This window comes from Engystomops pustulosus, chromosome 5 (assembly GCF_040894005.1).
Source record: "Engystomops pustulosus chromosome 5, aEngPut4.maternal, whole genome shotgun sequence".
Classification (NCBI taxonomy): Eukaryota; Metazoa; Chordata; class Amphibia; order Anura; family Leptodactylidae; genus Engystomops; species Engystomops pustulosus.
The window spans coordinates 51,863,981-51,885,264 of NC_092415.1; the positions used below are offsets into that span (position 1 = coordinate 51,863,981).

At 39.9% G+C, this 21,284-nt stretch overlaps 1 protein-coding gene across 1 annotated transcript in view; it reads right to left on the bottom strand.

Annotated features, from left to right (window-relative positions):
* Positions 1–1,020: 1,020 nt before the first annotated feature.
* Positions 1,021–21,284, bottom strand: part of LOC140132770 (chloride channel protein C-like) — a 97,885-nt gene continuing 77,621 nt past the window's right edge. The window contains exons 16-18 of the mRNA XM_072151940.1: positions 19,240–19,330; positions 14,206–14,301; positions 1,021–2,623 (exon numbers count right to left, since the gene is read on the bottom strand). Of these exons, the coding sequence (XP_072008041.1) occupies positions 2,396–2,623; positions 14,206–14,301; positions 19,240–19,330 (415 nt within the window). The 3' untranslated portion in view covers positions 1,021–2,395. The remainder of the gene's footprint in view (positions 2,624–14,205; positions 14,302–19,239; positions 19,331–21,284) is intronic.

A 21,284-nucleotide genomic window follows, 5' to 3' on the forward strand; every position in this document is an offset into this window, starting at 1 on the left:
CGATGTCTCCGTGCCCCGATGTCTCCGTGCCCCGATGTCTCCGTGCCCCTATGTCTCCGTGCCCCTATGTCTCCGTGCCCCGATGTCTCCGTGCCCCGATGTCTCCGTGCCCCGATGTCTCCGTGCCCCTACGTCTCCGTGCCCCTACGTCTCCGTGCCCCTACGTCTCCGTGCCCCTACGTCTCCGTGCCCCTATGTCTCCGTGCCCCGATGTCTCCGTGCCCCGATGTCTCCGTGCCCCTATGTCTCCGTGCCCCTATGTCTCCGTGCCCCGATGTCTCCGTGCCCCGATGTCTCCGTGCCCCGATGTCTCCGTGCCCCGATGTCTCCGTGCCCCTATGTCTCCGTGCCCCTATGTCTCCGTGCCCCGATGTCTCCGTGCCCCGATGTCTCCGTGCCCCGATGTCTCCGTGTCCCGATGTCTCCGTGCCCCTATGTCTCCGTGCCCCTATGTCTCCGTGCCCCGATGTCTCCGTGCCCCGATGTCTCCGTGCCCCGATGTCTCCGTGCCCCGATGTCTCCGTGCCCCGATGTCTCCGTGCCCCTATGTCTCCGTGCCCCGATGTCTCCGTGCCCCGATGTCTCCGTGCCCCGATGTCTCCGTGCCCCTATGTCTCCGTGCCCCGATGTCTCCGTGCCCCTATGTCTCCGTGCCCCTATGTCTCCGTGCCGCTCCGTGCCGCTGCCCGATGTCTCCGTGCCGCTCCCCGGTGTCTCTGTGCTGCTCCCCGGTGTCTCTGTGCTGCTCCCCGGTGTCTCTGTCCTGCTCACCGTGTTCTTCAATGTGTTCTTCACACATATATATTGTTCTTCACATGCTATTTTGTTAGCACCGTTCCGCGCGTATCTTCCGACAAGTAAGCAGATGTGCCGAACATCTGTAATCTATTCTTCACTGTGTTTTTCACTTAAATGATCCTGTGTTCACAGTGTTCACTGTTTTTATTCTATTCTTCATTGTTCTTCACTGTGTTTTTTTAATTAAATGCTCGATCTCGAGCAGGGGAAATACTCGTCCGAGCAACGAGCCGTTTCGAGTACCTTAATACTCGAACGAGCATCAAGCTCGGACGAGTATACTCGCTCATCTCTACTTACAATACATTGATCCAGTGGGCAGAACAATTTTTTGCACCTCGCTGGGGTGTGGTTTAATGAGGAGAGTCAAGCATAGCAGAACAAGGTTGTGACTTTTAACAAAATTTGGTGTCAAATATTGGAAAAATAAAGTTGACAAATTGGGACTTTTTAGAAAACAATGGAACCCATTTGTAAATAGAAAAAATGAATAATTATTTGATACTATAAAACTTTAAAATGATGGATATATAACAAAAGGATGTCTCCATGCTTCAGCCAGTCTCAGTGTTTATCAGGTCAGTGGGCCACATTAACTAAGGGCCGTGCACCAGTTTTCTGTGGTACACACTGTCGGGGCAGTGCAGGGAGCGCCAGATTCATGAAGAACATGTGTCACAAATCCTGAGTCTGGTGCACTCTGCACACTTCACAGGTAACTGCACATAGTACAGACTGTACTGTTCTTAGTAAATGTGGGCCAGTGTGTACAGATTTAGTAAATGGCAACTAGAGTTCTAGCAAGCTATCTGTATAGCACGGGGATTATAGAAAAACAATGGCTGCACAGATAAGGACACGGCAATGTTACCGGGTATTGGTTGGATTAGTCCATTGCCAGTATTGTGTCATGATAGTGATACATAATTAATCCAAATTGATGGATAAACATGCAGTAAAAGGGAAAATAGAACTTGTATATTAATGCACAGTATTTAAAGGATTTAAAGGAAATCTACCATCAAAATTAGGGAGTGTGACAGTGATAATCTTTGTATATTTGTTATCCATGGCCTGTTTCCTTTTAAAATCTTAAAATTGAAATTATACTAATGAACCAGAAGTGCTGTGAGGAGCATTGCCTGAGCTGCATCTTCAAAGGCTGTTATACTGGGCAGGAACACTACTCCTCTCTCTGCTCCAGGGGCTCTGGTAATTCTCCCCCAGAACCCTTTTGGCTCATTAGCATAATTTTAAAAGTAGATTTTACAGGGAATAACAAATATGGATAACAAATATAAGAAGATTACCACAGTCACAGTGCCGGGATCTATGAGTTTATGAGTATTTTGAATGATTCTGATGGTGGAATTAGATATAGACATATCATACTATATTTTTAAGTTATTATTTGAATCAAATAAAAAGAAGAAGAATTGTCCTTGTATTTGTAACACAAAAAGCAGTATCATGCTTGTTCCATATTTTAAGCCACTTTCAATTCCAATGACCTAGCTGAGGCTACAGGCAAATGATGCCAATATCACTAGACTTTCCGCTTCATTCACTGTGGCCTCAGAATACCTCGGACTCGTTTTCATTGCAGCAGCTCTTCGTCTGATTCCAGCTTCCCAGAGTCCAATTTAATCAGCTTCTTCTCCAGCCGCAGAGATATAAGATCCTTCCGGGTGATCATTCCAACCGCCCTGTTCTGAAGATCTACAACTGTGAGATGGCGAAGTCCCAATGTACGAAACACTTTGTACGTACGTTGAAGTGAGAAATGGGCTTGAACGGAGATGGCAGATTTATTAATATACGGTTCCTGTAAAAAAAGAAGTTATATGCTATTAATGTGATTACAATGTTAGTGAAATTTATACCATGTATGATAACATCTGTGCAACCTATTATCTGCTTTATATTCAGAGGTGTAACTTTACTAGGTTTTTGAGGCATCTGGCCTATTCCCAGGAGCGGATTTACCCATAATGCAACCCAAGCAATTGCTTGAGACACTGGAGATCAGTGGGAGCCTATACTGGTGATCTATACAATTCAAAGCTATGGCAGAGAAGGAAACAAACTCTCATGTTCTGCCACTCACAGTAGGGCTATGGTTTAGGGCGAAGCAGAGAAAAATTTGCCCCTGAAATACTAAATTTGCCCCTCCCAATTTCCCTTTTCACCAAGACAAGAGTTCATGTGTTTGGATGTTTCTGGAGGAATAGCCGACAGCTAAACAAGCATCCAACTACTGCCATCTATGTTGTACGGTCACCTTTAGGTTCTGTCACTTAAAGAGATATATCCACAAATTAATGTTATTGTTTGTATGATAAAAAATGATACAATTTTGCAATATACTTTCTGCATCACCTCCTCATGGTTTTCTAGATCTCTGCTTGTTGTCATTCTATGGAAAGCTTCATTGTTGAAATCTGACCATTGTCACACAGGTGCACGGCTTGTTATATCACACGGCTCTGATTATTCTCTATGATACTATGAGCCGCGCACATGTGTGACCATGGTCAGATTTCTATCCACTGGAAATAAACATAAACGCTTTCTATAGCATGACAGCAAGCAGAGATCTAGAAAACCACAAGGAATTGATACAGAAAGTAAATTGGAAAATTGTATAATTTATCATCATATAAATAATAACATTAATTTGCCAAAGTGGGAATACCCCTTTAAGCACAATACCAAAGCCAGTCATTCCTCAAACTCCTCTATTGGTCATTGAATCAGAAAATGAATTTTTAAATTCCAGAGTTCCAATTTTCTTATACAGAGCTACAAATCCTGTAAACCGATGGCTAACAGTATAATATTTTTACTCTGTACACAAAAGATTAGGGATAGGTCACTGGAAAATCAGTGTGTGATTCCAGATTGGTATCCGCTGTCGGGCTTCCCTACATGGATTTTTACTTGCATGCCCACTATTTTTTGCATCCACATAGATTCCACATTTAATATTAGACATGTCAATTTAGAAAGAACCTGACAGCTCTCATTAAACACTTCCAATAACTGTTAATAGAAAAGAGTAGAAAAACTGCTGTGGCTCTTTGGTTTTGATTGTCTCTTCTTAAAGAGTGGAGAACATGGTTTATGGGGTCATCCAATGTTTACAAGCCTGTATACTGTTCCCTTAGCTTTCTGAGACAATTCAATCAAAACCAGAACCAAGAGGGTCACAGCACTGAACTAAGTGCTTCTGCTCCTTCCATACATTTATGACATAAGAGCCTGATTGACATACTAGGTGTCAAAATGAAAGTATATTAATCAATATAAAACATGTTATTTAATAAGTATGGGAGGTAATCTAGAAGATGTAATATACATAATTCCACAAATCTTTGTTCTTTTATTTAAAGGGATCCTGTCATCAGCCTTAGACATAATAAACCACTACCAGAATATTGTCAGGTAGCATAACACATTCTAGGTTTTGTTTCTTTCATGGTCCATGAAGTGAGATGTAAATTGATTGTATAAAGTCAAGGAGGAGGAGAGTTCAACACTGAAATCAAGGTGGGGAGCTCTTAAAGGGAACCTGACACCAGGAGATCCATTTTTAGCACTCCCCCAGTCCCCACAGAGCATAGTACATACACTGCCAAAGTGTTTTTGTATAAAAAATTGGTTTTACAGAAAAAAAGATATGTTATATTGTACCTTTCATTAGCATCTACTGTGAGACTAGGCAGTTGCCAAAAAGGAGGGACTGGAAAGGAGCAGTCCCCCCCCCCCACCCTTGGGAAACATGTGACCATTTTAAATATATGAATAACTCCCCACATTCAGGATTGGCTGTAGAGGAGCAGGGGGCGTCGCTAAGCCCAGTGATGGGTGTTTTCATATATTTGAAAAGGTCACATGTAGAAGCTGTTCCCCAAGGGTGGGAGGAAACTGCTCCTTTCCAGACCCTCCCATTTGGCAACTGCCTAGTCACATCTTTTCTTCTGTAAAACCTATTTTTAATGCAAAAACACTTTGGCAGCGTATGTACTATGCTCTGTGGGGACTGGGCTAGTGCAAAAAATTCCATTTAACACCTCCTCCTATGTGATTGAAATCAGGCATCAGACTTCAGGAGATCTGGTTAGTGATGTCTCTGGATGCAGGACCATCAATTACAGTGCAGAGGGCTTTCTGAGGAAGAGAAATCTGACTTCAGTGTGAAAATCTCCTCCTCCGTGACTTTATACAACCAATTTACATGTCACTTCAAAGTGGATTTTCTGGATGATGCCACCACACTGGTTCATGAAAGAAACATGATCTTGAAGGTATTCAGCTGCTTGACAACATACTGGCAGTGGTTTATTAGGTCAATTTCTGCTGACAGGTTCCCTTTAAATACTGTATGTAAAGTCCTGCTTAGCAAAGCTCTAATAAAGCAGTGGTAAGGAAAAGCGGTTCTGTCTCCATCTTGTACTCGATTCACTGCAGATGGGTTCCTGCATTACTGACTGCTCCTCTGCACATTCTTTATCACAAACAATAAAATCTTTATCACAAACAATTTTTATTTCCCTTTCATCTTACTCTTGCCGTTTTGTGCCAATAGCAGGGAGGGAGACTCACAACTGCAAGAAAGTGTGGATAAAAGAAAATAAGATATATCTATTATCGCTATATCCACACCTCCCAACCATCCCGGATCCAGCAGGACAGTTACACATTTCAGTCTGAAAGGGAAAAAGGAGATGGGGCGCTCCTATAGTGCAATATCCTTAGTAACAGTTGGCATGTACAGATAGTAGTGAAACTGCTAACCTGATGGAGTTGTGCTGGCAGGCACAACTCTGTGTATTCGTTAGAAGATAGAAGAGATCGTTGGCGTCCTCGTGCAGCCTCGCTCCCGGTGTCGATCCTTACTCCTGCTTCGGAATCTCGACTCCGGGTAGAATATAGATAGTATGTCGCATCGGAGATGCGCGTGTGGTGGAGCGATATAAGGGCGCTTAGGACTAGTTGATATAGAATGCAGATTTTATTTGGTAGTATATTAAAAACCAATAAAACCAATACAGAAGGCAAATAAAAATAATAAATGAAGGGGGAGGGGGGGGGTCTTTAAAATGTGAACAACGCGTTTCGCGCTCGGACTGAGCGCTTCGTCTGGTTCTGATGTAAATGCGGCGTACGAGATGTAATTTATATCCACGGACAGCGTATAGCCGTATCCGGTTGGAGATGGAGTCAATTAGACATAAGAGTAGGAGTGACATACAAATAAAAATCTCAAAATTCAAAAAACCTATTACGTATACCAAAAGACATATATATAAATATAAAAAGCTCTGTACAATATAAATAAATAAATATATATAAATAAATACATATACAAATGAGCGTCATGTGAAGCGACAAAACAACATCCGGTACCGGACATATGGGATGAAAAAGACTCCCCAGGGCCGGTATCTTGAACTACTGGGAACTACAAGTATGGAGGGAGATGTGGACCAAATTAGCTATCTAGAGGAGTAAGGCTACGGAAGCCGATGTGGATCAAAAGGCGTCGGATACAAGTTGATGAACGGCTGAAATAACAGAAGAATTGCTGGTATAGAGAATAAAGGAAGACTGGCACGTAAGTGTATATGTGTTACAGAATCGTTTCATTTACCTCATTTAACCCATTAGGGGACAATGTGTTTAGTTTAAACATCCAAAAAACTTCTCTCCTGCATAGAGTAGGGAAACGGTTGGGTATTGTACTTGCAATGTGATCAATGGGCATGATGGAGATAGGAAATGGTTTGCCAGGGTGGGAGAGGGCACAGTGTTTCGAAACACCTTGCAGGAGAAAATTGTTTTTGATATTTTCCCGATGTTTATTCAAGCGACTACGTAGGGACTGAACTGTTCTACCTACGTATTGTAGGTTGCAGATTTTACATTCTATTAAATAAATGATGTAATGGCTTTGACAGGACATTTGAGTTTTTATACTGAATTCCTCTTTCGTATGTGTACATGTGAAAGTTGAACCTGTTTTTATAGATATACAGCATAGACATCTCGGTTTGCCACATTTTTTGACAGAACCTTGATTGCTTATGAGTGTTGATTTATGTTGTCTCAGGATACTGGGAGCTAGAATGTTCCTGAGTGTGGCTGATTTTCTATATATTAGCTTTGGGTGCTCTGGGAGGTGTTCTTTTAGAAGAGAGTCATTTCTTAGAATATGCCAATGTTTCTGTATAATGCCACGTATTTCTCTAAAATTGTCATTATATTTTGTGATAAAATTAGTTTCGTATTGATTTTGTTTCGAATCGGTATTGTTTTTCTTTGTGTATCCATTCCTAGATATGCACTCAATTTGTTTTAAAGGCTTCACTTTCTGGTATGCATTCTTCAGGAGATCTTTGGGGTACCCTTTTTCTTCAAAACGTTTTTGGAGGATTTTGGCTTGTTCGTCAAAGGAGGTGGCATTTGTGCAATTTTTCCTTATTCTCTTATACTGTGAATAAGGCACATTTCTAATCCATTTTTTATGATGCGCACTCGAAAACTCCAGATAGTTATTAGAATCAACTTTCTTAAAATGGGTTTTCGTTTTGAATGTATGATCTTCATGATATACTTCGAGATCTAAAAAGGTAATCTGCTTTTCACTCATTTCCAGGGTGAAAGAGATACCCCAATCATTACAGTCGACGTAGTTATAAAACTCCACTATCTTTTCTTTGAGAAAGATAGTGGAGTTTTTTAACTACGTCGACTGTAATGATTGGGGTATCTCTTTCACCCTGGAAATGAGTGAAAAGCAGATTACCTTTTTAGATCTCGAAGTATATCATGAAGATCATACATTCAAAACGAAAACCCATTTTAAGAAAGTTGATTCTAATAACTATCTGGAGTTTTCGAGTGCGCATCATAAAAAATGGATTAGAAATGTGCCTTATTCACAGTATAAGAGAATAAGGAAAAATTGCACAAATGCCACCTCCTTTGACGAACAAGCCAAAATCCTCCAAAAACGTTTTGAAGAAAAAGGGTACCCCAAAGATCTCCTGAAGAATGCATACCAGAAAGTGAAGCCTTTAAAACAAATTGAGTGCATATCTAGGAATGGATACACAAAGAAAAACAATACCGATTCGAAACAAAATCAATACGAAACTAATTTTATCACAAAATATAATGACAATTTTAGAGAAATACGTGGCATTATACAGAAACATTGGCATATTCTAAGAAATGACTCTCTTCTAAAAGAACACCTCCCAGAGCACCCAAAGCTAATATATAGAAAATCAGCCACACTCAGGAACATTCTAGCTCCCAGTATCCTGAGACAACATAAATCAACACTCATAAGCAATCAAGGTTCTGTCAAAAAATGTGGCAAACCGAGATGTCTATGCTGTATATCTATAAAAACAGGTTCAACTTTCACATGTACACATACGAAAGAGGAATTCAGTATAAAAACTCAAATGTCCTGTCAAAGCCATTACATCATTTATTTAATAGAATGTAAAATCTGCAACCTACAATACGTAGGTAGAACAGTTCAGTCCCTACGTAGTCGCTTGAATAAACATCGGGAAAATATCAAAAACAATTTTCTCCTGCAAGGTGTTTCGAAACACTGTGCCCTCTCCCACCCTGGCAAACCATTTCCTATCTCCATCATGCCCATTGATCACATTGCAAGTACAATACCCAACCGTTTCCCTACTCTATGCAGGAGAGAAGTTTTTTGGATGTTTAAACTAAACACATTGTCCCCTAATGGGTTAAATGAGGTAAATGAAACGATTCTGTAACACATATACACTTACGTGCCAGTCTTCCTTTATTCTCTATACCAGCAATTCTTCTGTTATTTCAGCCGTTCATCAACTTGTATCCGACGCCTTTTGATCCACATCGGCTTCCGTAGCCTTACTCCTCTAGATAGCTAATTTGGTCCACACCTCCCTCCATACTTGTAGTTCCCAGTAGTTCAAGATACTGGCCCTGGGGAGTCTTTTTCATCCCATATGTCCGGTACCGGATGTTGTTTTGTCGCTTCACATGACGCTCATTTGTATATGTATTTATTTATATATATTTATTTATTTATATTGTACAGAGCTTTTTATATTTATATATATGTCTTTTGGTATACGTAATAGGTTTTTTGAATTTTGAGATTTTTATTTGTATGTCACTCCTACTCTTATGTCTAATTGACTCCATCTCCAACCGGATACGGCTATACGCTGTCCGTGGATATAAATTACATCTCGTACGCCGCATTTACATCAGAACCAGACGAAGCGCTCAGTCCGAGCGCGAAACGCGTTGTTCACATTTTAAAGACACCCCCCCCCTCCCCCTTCATTTATTATTTTTATTTGCCTTCTGTATTGGTTTTATTGGTTTTTAATATACTACCAAATAAAATCTGCATTCTATATCAACTAGTCCTAAGCGCCCTTATATCGCTCCACCACACGCGCATCTCCGATGCGACATACTATCTATAGTTACACATTTCAGGCCCTGTCCCCCTGTCCCAGCTGCCGGGAGGCATGTCCCAGAGTATCAACTCTATTGGCTTCCTCTAGATACCAACATAGTTGAATACAGAGATAATGAAGAGAGAGCCTTCAGCTCTCTGATCTATCACTGTGCCTCTGCTGCTGCTGTGTGCAGGGAGCCGGCAAGCGCAAGGTATTGATGTCATCTGGACTGCTGGCATCAGTACTACACAGAGCAGCAGAGAAGAGGAAAGCAAAGCAACAAGGGAGAGTTGGGGGAATATGAGTTGGGGGCATAAAATGAGGTGGAGCTGCTGAGGGGGATAATATGAGCTGGAGCTATTGAGGGGCTAATATGAGGTGGAGATGCTAAGAGAACTAATATGAGGGGGAGCTGCTTGGGGGTGTAACATGAGGGGGAGCGGCTGTGGGGGCTTATATGAGGGAGTGCTGTTGAGGGGGGCATAATATAAAGGAGGCTGTTGTGGGGGGGCATAAACTGAGGTGGAGCTGTTGAGGGGGATAATATGAGGTGTAGCTGCTGTGGGGGCTAATATGAGGTGTAGCTGCTGAGGGGGCTAATATGAGGTGGAGATACTGAGGGGGCTAATATGAGGTGTAGCTGCTGTGGGGGCTAATATGAGGTGTAGCTGCTGAGGGGGCTGATATGAGGTGTAGCTGCTGAGGGGACTAATATGAGGTGTAGCTGCTGAGGGGGCTAATATGAGGTGGAGATGCTGAGGGGGCTAATATGAGGTGGAGATGCTGAGGGGCTAATATGAGGTGGAGATGCTGAGGGGGCTAATATGAGGTGGAGATGCTGAGGGGCTAATATGAGGTGTAGCTGCTGAGGGGGATAATATGCAGTGGAGGTGCTAAGAGGGCTAATATGAGGTGGAGCTGCTGAGGGGGCTAATCTGCAGTGGTGATGCTGAGAGGACTAATTTGAGGGGTAGCTGTTTGGGAAGTAATATAAAGGGTGAGCTGCTTGGGGGCATAATATGAGGCAGCAGAGGAGAGAAGAAGAGAGAAGAGGTGCTGCAAGGGAATGGGAGTAAGTGCCTGGTGTTTATTATTTTTTTATTAAGCAGCAACAAGGGGGATCTGAGATAAAAATATGATGGGAAGCTGCCTGGGGGACATAATATGAGGGGGATTGCAGTGGGGCTCCTTATAGATAATAAGGGGGGCTGCTTGTAGATAATATGTGGGTTTGCCGCTTAGGGGTAACACGAGTGGGAGCTGCCGGGGGCTAATATACCAACAGCTGCTGGGGGGGTAATATAAGAGGTTGAGCTGGGGGGTACAAATTGAGGATGTTGGTGCTATATGAATAAAGATACATAGAATATACATATTTTTAACAAAATATACTGAATTCTGTAAGACAATGATCTTAATCTTCAATCTTGTAATTCTGAAAACTCCTTGTGAATAGTAATATAGTAATATGAAGTGGGCCTTCACATTGCACCATGCGCATTGCAACTTGATCAAGCCAAATTTACCCAAGAGAATAGATGAAACCTTACGTTCTGTGCTGTGAATCAACTTGTGAAATGAAGTGCTGAAAGCCAGGTTTGTTAAACCTTACACCACAGGCTTACCTACATCTATTGTCACTGGATTGAGTCCAAGTATTAAAATTGAGAATTAAATCAAGTAATGTGATTTTTTTTTTGCTATGACAGTAGAATATTATATGTTCTAAACCACTTTACAGTCTATTTAATTTCCTCGATAGTAAAGTATACTGTACTGAAACATGTGGGTGGCTATGAGAATTAAGGAGCATGTTCAATGTACATTGAGACAGCAACATTCATCTGAGTCCACAACCGATAGTCTCATGTAGAAGAGACAGAGGTAGCATTTCCCGGACTAAGAATTCTGAAAGATGCAGATGAACTGTATGGCAACCTCACAACATGCAGCAAAGCAATTCAATTTACACATCATTTGTTAAAATAAATTTTATGTCAAGTTTACAGTACTAACAGTATTAACATTGCCCGAAACCAATGAAGGACACAAAACACAAATGGGAAAATCTATTATATGCCGGCACTTGTGCGCCAGCGTATAGTAGTGGCCACACGCCCCCCCCAACCCCTACCCCGAGGCTTTGGCCTCTTGATAGACCCATCAGGCAGCGTGACTGTCATTGCAAAACCAGGACGACCTGGAGTAATTTTGCGTAGCTCCTCGATGGTGTCGAGGTGGTGTAGTCGCTATTATTATCGCAAATTCTTGCAGATACTGGCATAGAAGATAAAGGGCACCTGTGTTTACCACAACTATCCTACTAAGATTACCTTCTTTGTGCCTCTTCAGAAACATTTCTACTCCATTACCTATCCACTACCGTAGTAACAAGTCATATAGAAAACTAAAAACTTTAATTCATGCAATCAAATTGCATCCATTGTATATTTTCATTCCACAAATTACAAATGAATATAAGAAACTTTATGATAAATAAAGATGCTGCAAATGTTCAGGGTGTTTCCCCATTGATGTCCTTGTCCTCATATGAACAGTAAAATCACTGGGTTCTTCCCTGTGTGTACACTCAGCAGAGGCAGAGGGGATATGTAGAACTGCTTCTGCCCCTTATAGACATAAAGGGGTATTGCCAATTAAGCAAATTAATGTTTTTTTTGTATTATAGAAAGTTATACAATTTTGCAATATAATTTCTGTATCAATCCCTCATGGTTTTTCTAGATCTCTGCTTGCTGTCATTCTATACAAAGTTTCTATGTTTACTACCAGTGGAAATCTGACCATGGTCACACAGGTGCACGGCTTGTTATATCACACAGTTCTGATTACTAACAAGTTGTACAGATGTGTGAGCACGGTCAGATTTCTGTTCACTGGAAGTAAACAATAAAGCTTTCAATAGAATGACAGCAAGCAGAGATCTAGAAAACCGTGAGGGATTGAAACAGAAAGTATATTGGAAAATTGTATAACTTTTTATGATAAAAACATTAACATTAATTTTCTAAAAGGGGAGCACCAGTTTACATGGCCTCCACTGAATGTAAAGATGCATTAATGTACGTATGCACCGAGTGTATATAAAAATGCCATGTGAATCTAGCCTTTGTTTGCTGTTAAAATCTGTCCGGATGCACATGGCTGCTGCCATTGAGATCTATTGAAAGAGGTGAGGGACACTGCTGCTCCTTCTAGAAAGTGTTGTAAAAGGGGTTTTCCCATGAAAGAAAATTCTCAAATCTCAACCCCCTAGTGATGTTTATACTATAAAATGTACTAGTATCTGACATATAGAAAGAGAGATGAGACAGATCAGAGATACATGAGATTTCTATTACACACAATGACACAGCTGTCCTACATCTCTGTTATTCCACAATACACTAGATCTCCTATGCCTTCCTCCCCTGATAAATAACTTATCTGTCTGTAGCTTGTAGTTCTCCTCATGCTGCTGCTGCTGCTGGCAGGATGTCAGTGGGTGTCTGTGGGCTCCATCAAGGGTTACAGGGGGCGGGGCTAGAGAGCAAGGAGCAGAGAAATTTGGCTCCACCACCGTCACACAGAATCCAAGATGCCTGACCTGACCCTAAGTCAGAAGTTACAGGGTCGTGTCTAGGGGTAACTGAAATTGTGTACACCAGGACTGATAGACAGACTGCACTTATATCTGTGATATGCTGCATTTTTGTTGATAACAGTGAATTAGAGAATGTGTTATTTTGTTATTATGAGTACATTTAACTGAGTACATATTCTTCGTGGGAATACCTCTTTATAAAACATGTTAGATTCATGGCCACACTGTTCACTGCATGTTCTTTGTACTTTCCCTACAAAAAGAATGGGACACTTGCACTATATTCTCTGTGTGCCATTTATAAAAGACATCATGAAATATGGGTAAAAATACTGGTAAAGGAATATAGGGGCACATTTACTAAGGGACCGAACACCGTATTTTTGTCGGGTTTTCAGTTTTTCTCAGTTTTGCACTGAATTAACCCGGGTTTTTGGCGCACGCATACGGATTGTGGCACATCGGTGCCGGCTTGCATGCAACACAAATCGGGGGGTGGGCATCGGACAACCCAACTGATTCGGACAAACTGTGGAATTTAGCAAATTGTGTTGCAAGATCAGCACTCACACTGCACCGGGTAGAAGAAGGTAAACTCCGGCGGACCTCAGCGGGGGAAGCGACAGATGCAGGAAATTGGACGCACGATCTTAGTGAATCGCGGCAGACCCGAATCCTCGTCGGACAACACACGGCGGGGATCGCCACGGGACGGGTAAGTAAATGTACCCCATTATATTCATTTACATGCACGTGACTTACAGTTCATCCACCTACACTCTACATTTGTCAATTCATCATTTATTCATTAGTCAAAAACAAACCCATTTCTTAAGCTACACGTTTTAAACAGCACTAGGCACATTTTAATGTAAAGGAAAATGCCGGATTCTGTACTTTCTTATTCGGTGACATTGTTGAGATTTAAAAGGTCACAGAGTATCCATTTGCATATTTTCTGAGTATTACCAAAACAGGCAGAAATGACATGTAAATAATATATGATCTCCAAACCTGGTATCGCAGTGTCAATCTGGAATGTATTTAATAGACAAGGAACTCTCATAACCTTCTTTGTTGTATTTTCTCGCTGGCTCATTTTATCAACATCTGTTCTGTTTATACAATATGAATTAAAACCCAGGAATGCTGTTTGTACTCAGCTACTTTTGTTGAAAATGTAAAGTCTCAGGATTGGCGATGTTTATGTAAATCAGAGAGGCTGACACAGCCATCATAAACAAATGATTTAAATATAACAAACACATTGTTCACAGAGGAAATGTTTGTTTTTCTATTTGGCTCTGTCCTTACCAGATTGATGAAGAGTTGCTGATACTGAGGGTCTGTAGAGTATTTGTGCAGCAATGTGTTCATCCCAGGCTCATCAGGCAGCTTTTCCACCGTTACCTGGAGAAGTCCAGATAAGATATGTGTGAGAAGCAGAAAAGAAAGATCATCATCCCCGCGCATTCATAGCAAAGCATTACATTACAAATGATGAATGACCAGACATCACCATCTTATGGGTATTGTAGGAAATAAACAAGGCCATTTCTAAGACTCAGACATCTGCAGAATTACATGTTTTAGAAACTGACAAAGGAATAAAGATCTGAGTGTCTGGTTTTCCTTCTTTCATTTTCTATACTCCATAGTATTGTGCAGAATCCTAAGAGGCATTGCCTGTGCCAGAAAACCCACCATATGACGTGATGTACACTAATATTTCTCTGAACCTTGTGTACTAGCAGGCTTCCGAATGGGCCCCCCCTTCCTACTTGAAAAAAAAAAAAAATTTGTATACTCACACATGCGAGTTACAATCACACATTTATCCACAAGCACACACATGTAGAGCCATATCAACAGACATACAGTGCCATATACAAATGTACAGCATATATATATATACACCATATATGTTATATACATATTATGCTGTACAATGTGCATTATACGCATATAATGGTGCATATCCTCCATTCTTTAAAGGGAACCTACCACCACGAATCTACCTATAAAGGTAGATTCTATGGCTGCTACCGCTGTAGTTATGCCCCTGAACACAGAATAGAATGAGTCCATAATGTGCCCTCATATGTCTTTCATACAGAAGAATAAACAATTGTTGAATTCATACAGAAACAAAACATGCTCATGCGGATACTATAATTTAGAGAGTTTCCCCTAAAAAGAACATTATAGGGAGGTAAACTGAGGTGCCTCTTGGAATAGCATATGGAGTGCCTCTCAAAGTACTGCCACAAAATGTAGTATCCACCATGTAGGGAGACCCTACTGCTCCTAAGAGAAGAACGGGGCGTGGCATTGAACTATATCATATCCTATTGTTTCAAATTAAAGAGTAACTTTAACTGAGAAGGAGATAATAGTAAACTGTGTAAAATACTTCATTAAATAAAACCTGTCACCAGAAATGACATTTTTAGCTGGTGAAAGGCTTCAATAATCTATGCTATGCTAATTTTAATAATGCCTTTGTCTGGATTCTGAATCATTTCAGTACTTCATATAGCAGCATGTCTTGAGTCCAGGGTGTAAAGCTGCAGCCTGTGTGTGCCTGTGTCTCAGTCTACTTTTCTCCACACTCATCCACCTTCCTGTGGTGGAGACAAAGAATGCATGAGGAGACTGGGACACAGGCTGCAGCTCCCCTCCCCAAGGACTCACCACATGCTGCTGGCAGGGAGCCAGATAAAGTAAATCAAACTATCATAAACTACTGAAATGATTCACAATGCTGACAAATGCATAGCATAGGCTATTGGAACCTGTCACCAGCTATAAAATTACATTCCTGGTGACAGATTTGCTTTAAGACAAATAGCATTTTTGTGCTTTTCTCCTTTTGTGAACAGTGTATCTGAAAGCCTTCTAAAAACTATCTACCTTAGACATAGATGGAAGCTAATGATCAACTCTTTCTTTATAAAGAGAATATTTTACTTAGACTATTGACTAAACTATCCAGCGATGGTTTGTAAAGACTTAAGTAATTAGAAACATTATGAGCTTTCTTTCCTCTGAGTTCTCAGTGGAGAACAGGACAGAAAGCTAATTCACACAAACTGCTTAAATAAGGGAGAAAGGCAGAGGAAAAATAAGGATTCTATTGAAAGTTTAAAGTACAACTGTGAAATATAAAAACTTTTGTCAAACTGGACTAAGCAAAAATAATTTAATAAAATTAGCTATCTGTAGCTGTTTAGCAGCTAGCAGAGGTTTAACCTTGCTCCCCAGGCTAATCTCCATTGGCCATGGTTGTGGTACCTGTAATGATGACACAAGCATGTGACTCATCACATGCTTCAGGTCATTGAATTACAAACAAGCTGCCCTGTATCATTTGAAAGTACTTAGTGTGATGGAAAAGGACCCTCAGTGATGTCACAGACTCATCACATGCTTCAGAACAGCCAATTACAAACTTGCTACCCTATTCTGGCTTCATTGCCCTGAGCTGATGTCACAACCTGGATGTGCCCACCCACTACAGTAAAAGTTGAATCTCAATCTAATGTTAAATATATCAAATACATCTCAGGCTAGGAAGATGCCAAAAGCATGATACAGGTATCAAAGGCTCTCTCCAGCTGTGCTAAAACTATTTTTTTGTCCGTAACTTTACTGACCCTTCTGTCTATTTCTTTCATCCTTATAATAAGGAGAGCAGGTCAGAGTAGTAACTATAAAAACTACAAAGATGATGTACAGTAGTTAGATATAAAGGTGCACCTTTCAAGACAGGACATGTAACATCGTTCATTTCAATAAAAATAAAATGATTCAATAGTTGGATATAAATTGAAGTTAGGAATTATACTAAGGCTTTGTGCACACAGCCATGTGCAGAAACAGGATGGAATAGGACCTGCTGTGTATTTTGCAGCACAACCATCTGTCTAGATCATGGTGGGGGAGACATGGGTGGTCCCACTGCAGTAGGACTGTGCACACTAGACCTCTACGGAGGCTGCAAGCTACCTGCATTTGTGCGGCTAGCTCATGGCACCCATTTACAGTCGGGTGCACATTGCCTAACATGAAACATCAACTTGATTAGTTTTGGTATAATACATTCTTTCCAACCATTACAGTCAAACCTTAAAAATGCCTTTATGTTCTTTTGACTGATCATTTACTAATGTTTCTCAATTCTTTTTGACATTGCTCATGTGTTTGAAAAAATAACATTGTACCTCTACAGAATGTATCCCTCTAAAAGTCATTCACTTGTAGCCGCCAGCAAAGGAACATAACAAAATCAGAATCTGAATAACAAACAGTGAAATGTGCGCTACATAGTGTGTCCCTGGTAAACCTGCTTCACATACTCCCAAATCAATCCTAAAAATTCAAATATGAAATAGTAAAAGCCAGCTGTACATATATATTCCAGCTCTGTGTGTGCAGTCCATAACAGTCACACAAAACGGAGTCTTTTATCAAAGAAATGGCCCTCTACATTCAGACAAAATACTTACTGCCACATATACCATAGCAGATATAGTTTACATTATTTATAGACAAATATGTAGCAATAAAACATAGTTACATTTCTCCTTCACTTGTCACCTATATAGTAAATACTTATATTTATTCCCATGAAATAGCTATTTTGGATATTTTTTTTTTATTATAACTCTGTGTTATGCTATTCCTTTGTTATTCATCTTAGGAATATATGAGTGCATTGGAAATGTGCTACGGATGTTTGTCCCCACACAGCCAGCATTGATTAGACAATATTAGATAGACATCTTTCAATTTACTCACAAAAATATGATCTAGAATAATTATTTCTGATAATTTACAAGATACATGTAAGGAGATGCTCTTAAAATCACTATGCAGAATTCAAAGATCATTCATACAGAATATTAATTATTTATTCTCTTCTTTACATTTCCAAAAGGACCGAGCCACAGGTTGATGCCATAAAAGTCTCACTTGATCATTGGGAGTTTATTCATTCAGCATTAGAGCTTTCTTTGTTATAGTTGTTTTTTTCTCCTGGAGGACTGCTAAAAATAAAAGCCATGAAAGCTTCTATAGACCTTGTCACCTCCAGAAGAAAATATATAACAAAAACATTAAGAGGGGAGTACATTTCTTTGGCTGTTTTATTTCTATTTTTTTCACTTACTATATTTAGTAACTGATATTTTAACCCCTTAACAAATTTTTCGTTCAAAATAAAACCTTCACTTTATTCCTTGGGTTGGCACGATTACAAGGATACTAAATGTATATAGGTGTTTATATATTTTTATAGAGTTTTAAAAAAATGTAAACATTTTGTATGAAAATACAATATTACAATATAAATGCAGTATTTTGCCTACTACAGTGTACACTACAGTGCACACTACAGTGTACAGAACTCGGTGCGGTCTCATTTTCTGCGGGACATCATGATGTTTTCATTGCTACCTGCTTGGGGAATGTATGACCTTTTGATCGCTTTCTATTAAAATTTTTATTATTTGCAAAATAGCTACTTGGACACTATTTTCTCTAACAGGGTTCAACACTGGGAATAACCATTTTGATAGATTGGGCATTTTGGGATGCGGGGATACCTAACATCTCTTTTAGCCCAATGTTCACCACCTCTTGGGGAGTTTTCTAAAAAAAAAAATTTCAAATAATATGTAGTTAATAATATTAACATCTTACATTAAATTTTTCCCCTTTTTCTCTACGCAGATGGCTTCTCTCTGACACCAAAGGAAATACTCTCCTTCCTTACTGTGGCATTCTCCCTCCTTATTGTAAATATTTCTGCCAATTTGTATAACATACCTAAAGCTCCTCAAGTACCAGAGCAGAGAGCCAAAGAGCAGAGAGCATGTTAGCCAAAATGCCTTAATAACAATGCTCTTTTCCACATGATCAAGTCACTGGTTTATGAGAAAAAAACTCATATATCAATGCCTTAGAAGAGTAAAATAAAAAAGATAACAACACATGAATTTTTCTTTCCCTGGAGAAGAAGCAATTTGAGTTCTGGAAAGAAGGGGCCAAAAACATCATATGAGAGTTTTTTTTATTCCCAAACTTTTTTCCACCTGGACAACCCCTAAGTGACACAAACCAGAGGATGGGACCTGGTAACAGAAGCCAGCAACTCACAAGATGTCTTCTAGGCCTTTATTAGTGATCCATATTGTAGATTGGGTGCAGGTCACCATCTACCGTTACCAGTGACATCATCAATTTTTACACTCTACAAAAAACGTTTCTATACACCAGCGCCAAATCCAAATATTTTTTAGTATATGTCTCCTAGGCTGCTCCACTTTGAAGACCTCATTTACTAACCTCTTGGTACTTGAGGACAGCTGTGTCTGTATTACTATCTTCTTGTGTTTGGAATATATGACTGTTGGAAAGAAGCATGTACAGCTCCAACCTAGAAGAAAAAATACAGAAATTTATAAATTGCATAAACCATTCTGACAATAAAACTAAATATTCACATATTGTTGGACTATCTATTATTTTTGGTTTCATGTTCCTAAAGTGTTTATTTTTAATAGACCACTGGCAGTTTTCTAACATGGACCAACAGTAAAAGGACACCGAGCACATCTCATCCCTCATCAACAAATCCCTATTTCTCACATTTTATAAAAATTATATTCATTTATCATGATCAATGTAGATTACAGAGACCAATTATTCTCTAATTATTGTACATGGTCTAAGTACATCTGTTATGGAAAGTAAACCAGATTTTTCATATTCTACACTATGATCCCCTTGATTGTTCAGAAAACAAGCTAACATGTGTGCAACAATAACAAATATTTTTATATATTCAATTCATTAAGTTATTATCGAAATCCAAAACATTTAGGAAATTACCCCACGATGCTCCCCACCTCTGATGGACTTAGAGGAATTAGCATTTTAATGTGGTGACAACACACCTACTTTCATTAGAGACACATTACTTTTTAACTAAACTCCCAAATGAATAAGCCAAGAATGAATTGATGAATAACTTATGTTATAATATTTCCACTGAAATTAAGTCAATTGGAAACAAGTGGGAAAAATAAGTCAGGCAATTATTTCAATATCCTGTCCAAAGAAAGCCAACTCTGTGCTTCAAATGGAAAATATGTTAGTGTTAAGTTTGGTGTAATTTAAAATGTACATGGTTAATTCATAGGAACCATAACCAGATATTAGGGGTTGGCTAGATTATTTCACCTACAGTATTCTCATATTCTCTGTTAAGAAACGTAGACAAGTCATTGGTTCAGGACCCTTATCTAATAGCTAAAAAGCAGTGTTTAAAAGGAACATCTCTTGGTCTGGAAGATCTACCATATTTCTGAATTATACAGACAGTTTGTTCATTTCAATATGAACAATGTCTAATTTATCCTGTGGAGGTGCTACAGGTTAACTGGACACTGGCAGGCAAGTCCTAAAACACAATCAAACCATTAGCCAGGAGCGGATTAAGGCTAAAATGGGCCCTGGGAATATTATAGCCCCTACAAGTCTGGGATTCACTTCCTCCATATGGTACAAGAATTAATCATCTTGAGGAATGGAGGATGTGCCCCTTCTGCCTGCTTTCAATCTGCATTTTCAGGACCTTTGGAGGACCTTATAATAATAATAATTATTTATTTATATAGCGCATACGCAACGCTGCACAAAGCATGTCAAATTGGCCCCTGTCCCCATGGGGCTCACAATCCAAACAACCTACCAGAATGTTTTGGACCTTCATGTGTATTGAGAGCAGGAACAGAAGTACAAGTATTGCATGTGTGAAACTCCTTCAGAAAATGTGGTGGGTGGTTTAGCCATGGCACCCCCAGAAGGCTTGGACCCAGGGCTACCGACCAAAACCCTGTATATTTTAATCAGCTACTGACATTAGCATAATATATAGATTCATTACAATCTTTAGGTTAGTTTAGCTCATATTACACTAGGTTTAAGAATTTACATTTATTGAGAAAAGTTACAGTTTGTATAAGGGAACAGAAAATGTATGTACCTCTGTAACCTAAATGTCATTTGTATACAAAAATAGTTTGACCTGCAGATGTGATTTAGCACACAAACCTGTGAATATAGACAGGTATCATTTTTTTTTAACCCTCACAATTTACAGTATTTTGGAGCATCATTTGGTTTGCATTTGGCCTGCTTCAGTATGCATTTTAGGGTCCATTCACACGCGGTATGCCCACCGTGCGGGCATACCACCGTGTGCTGGAGGTGAGGAGGAGGTGGCCCCTCATCCCTCCATAGAGAATAGCGGCGCACAGCCGCACATCCGCCGAAAGATAGAGCAAGCCCTATCTTTTTGCGGTGTGCACCGTATCTGCGCCGCGCCG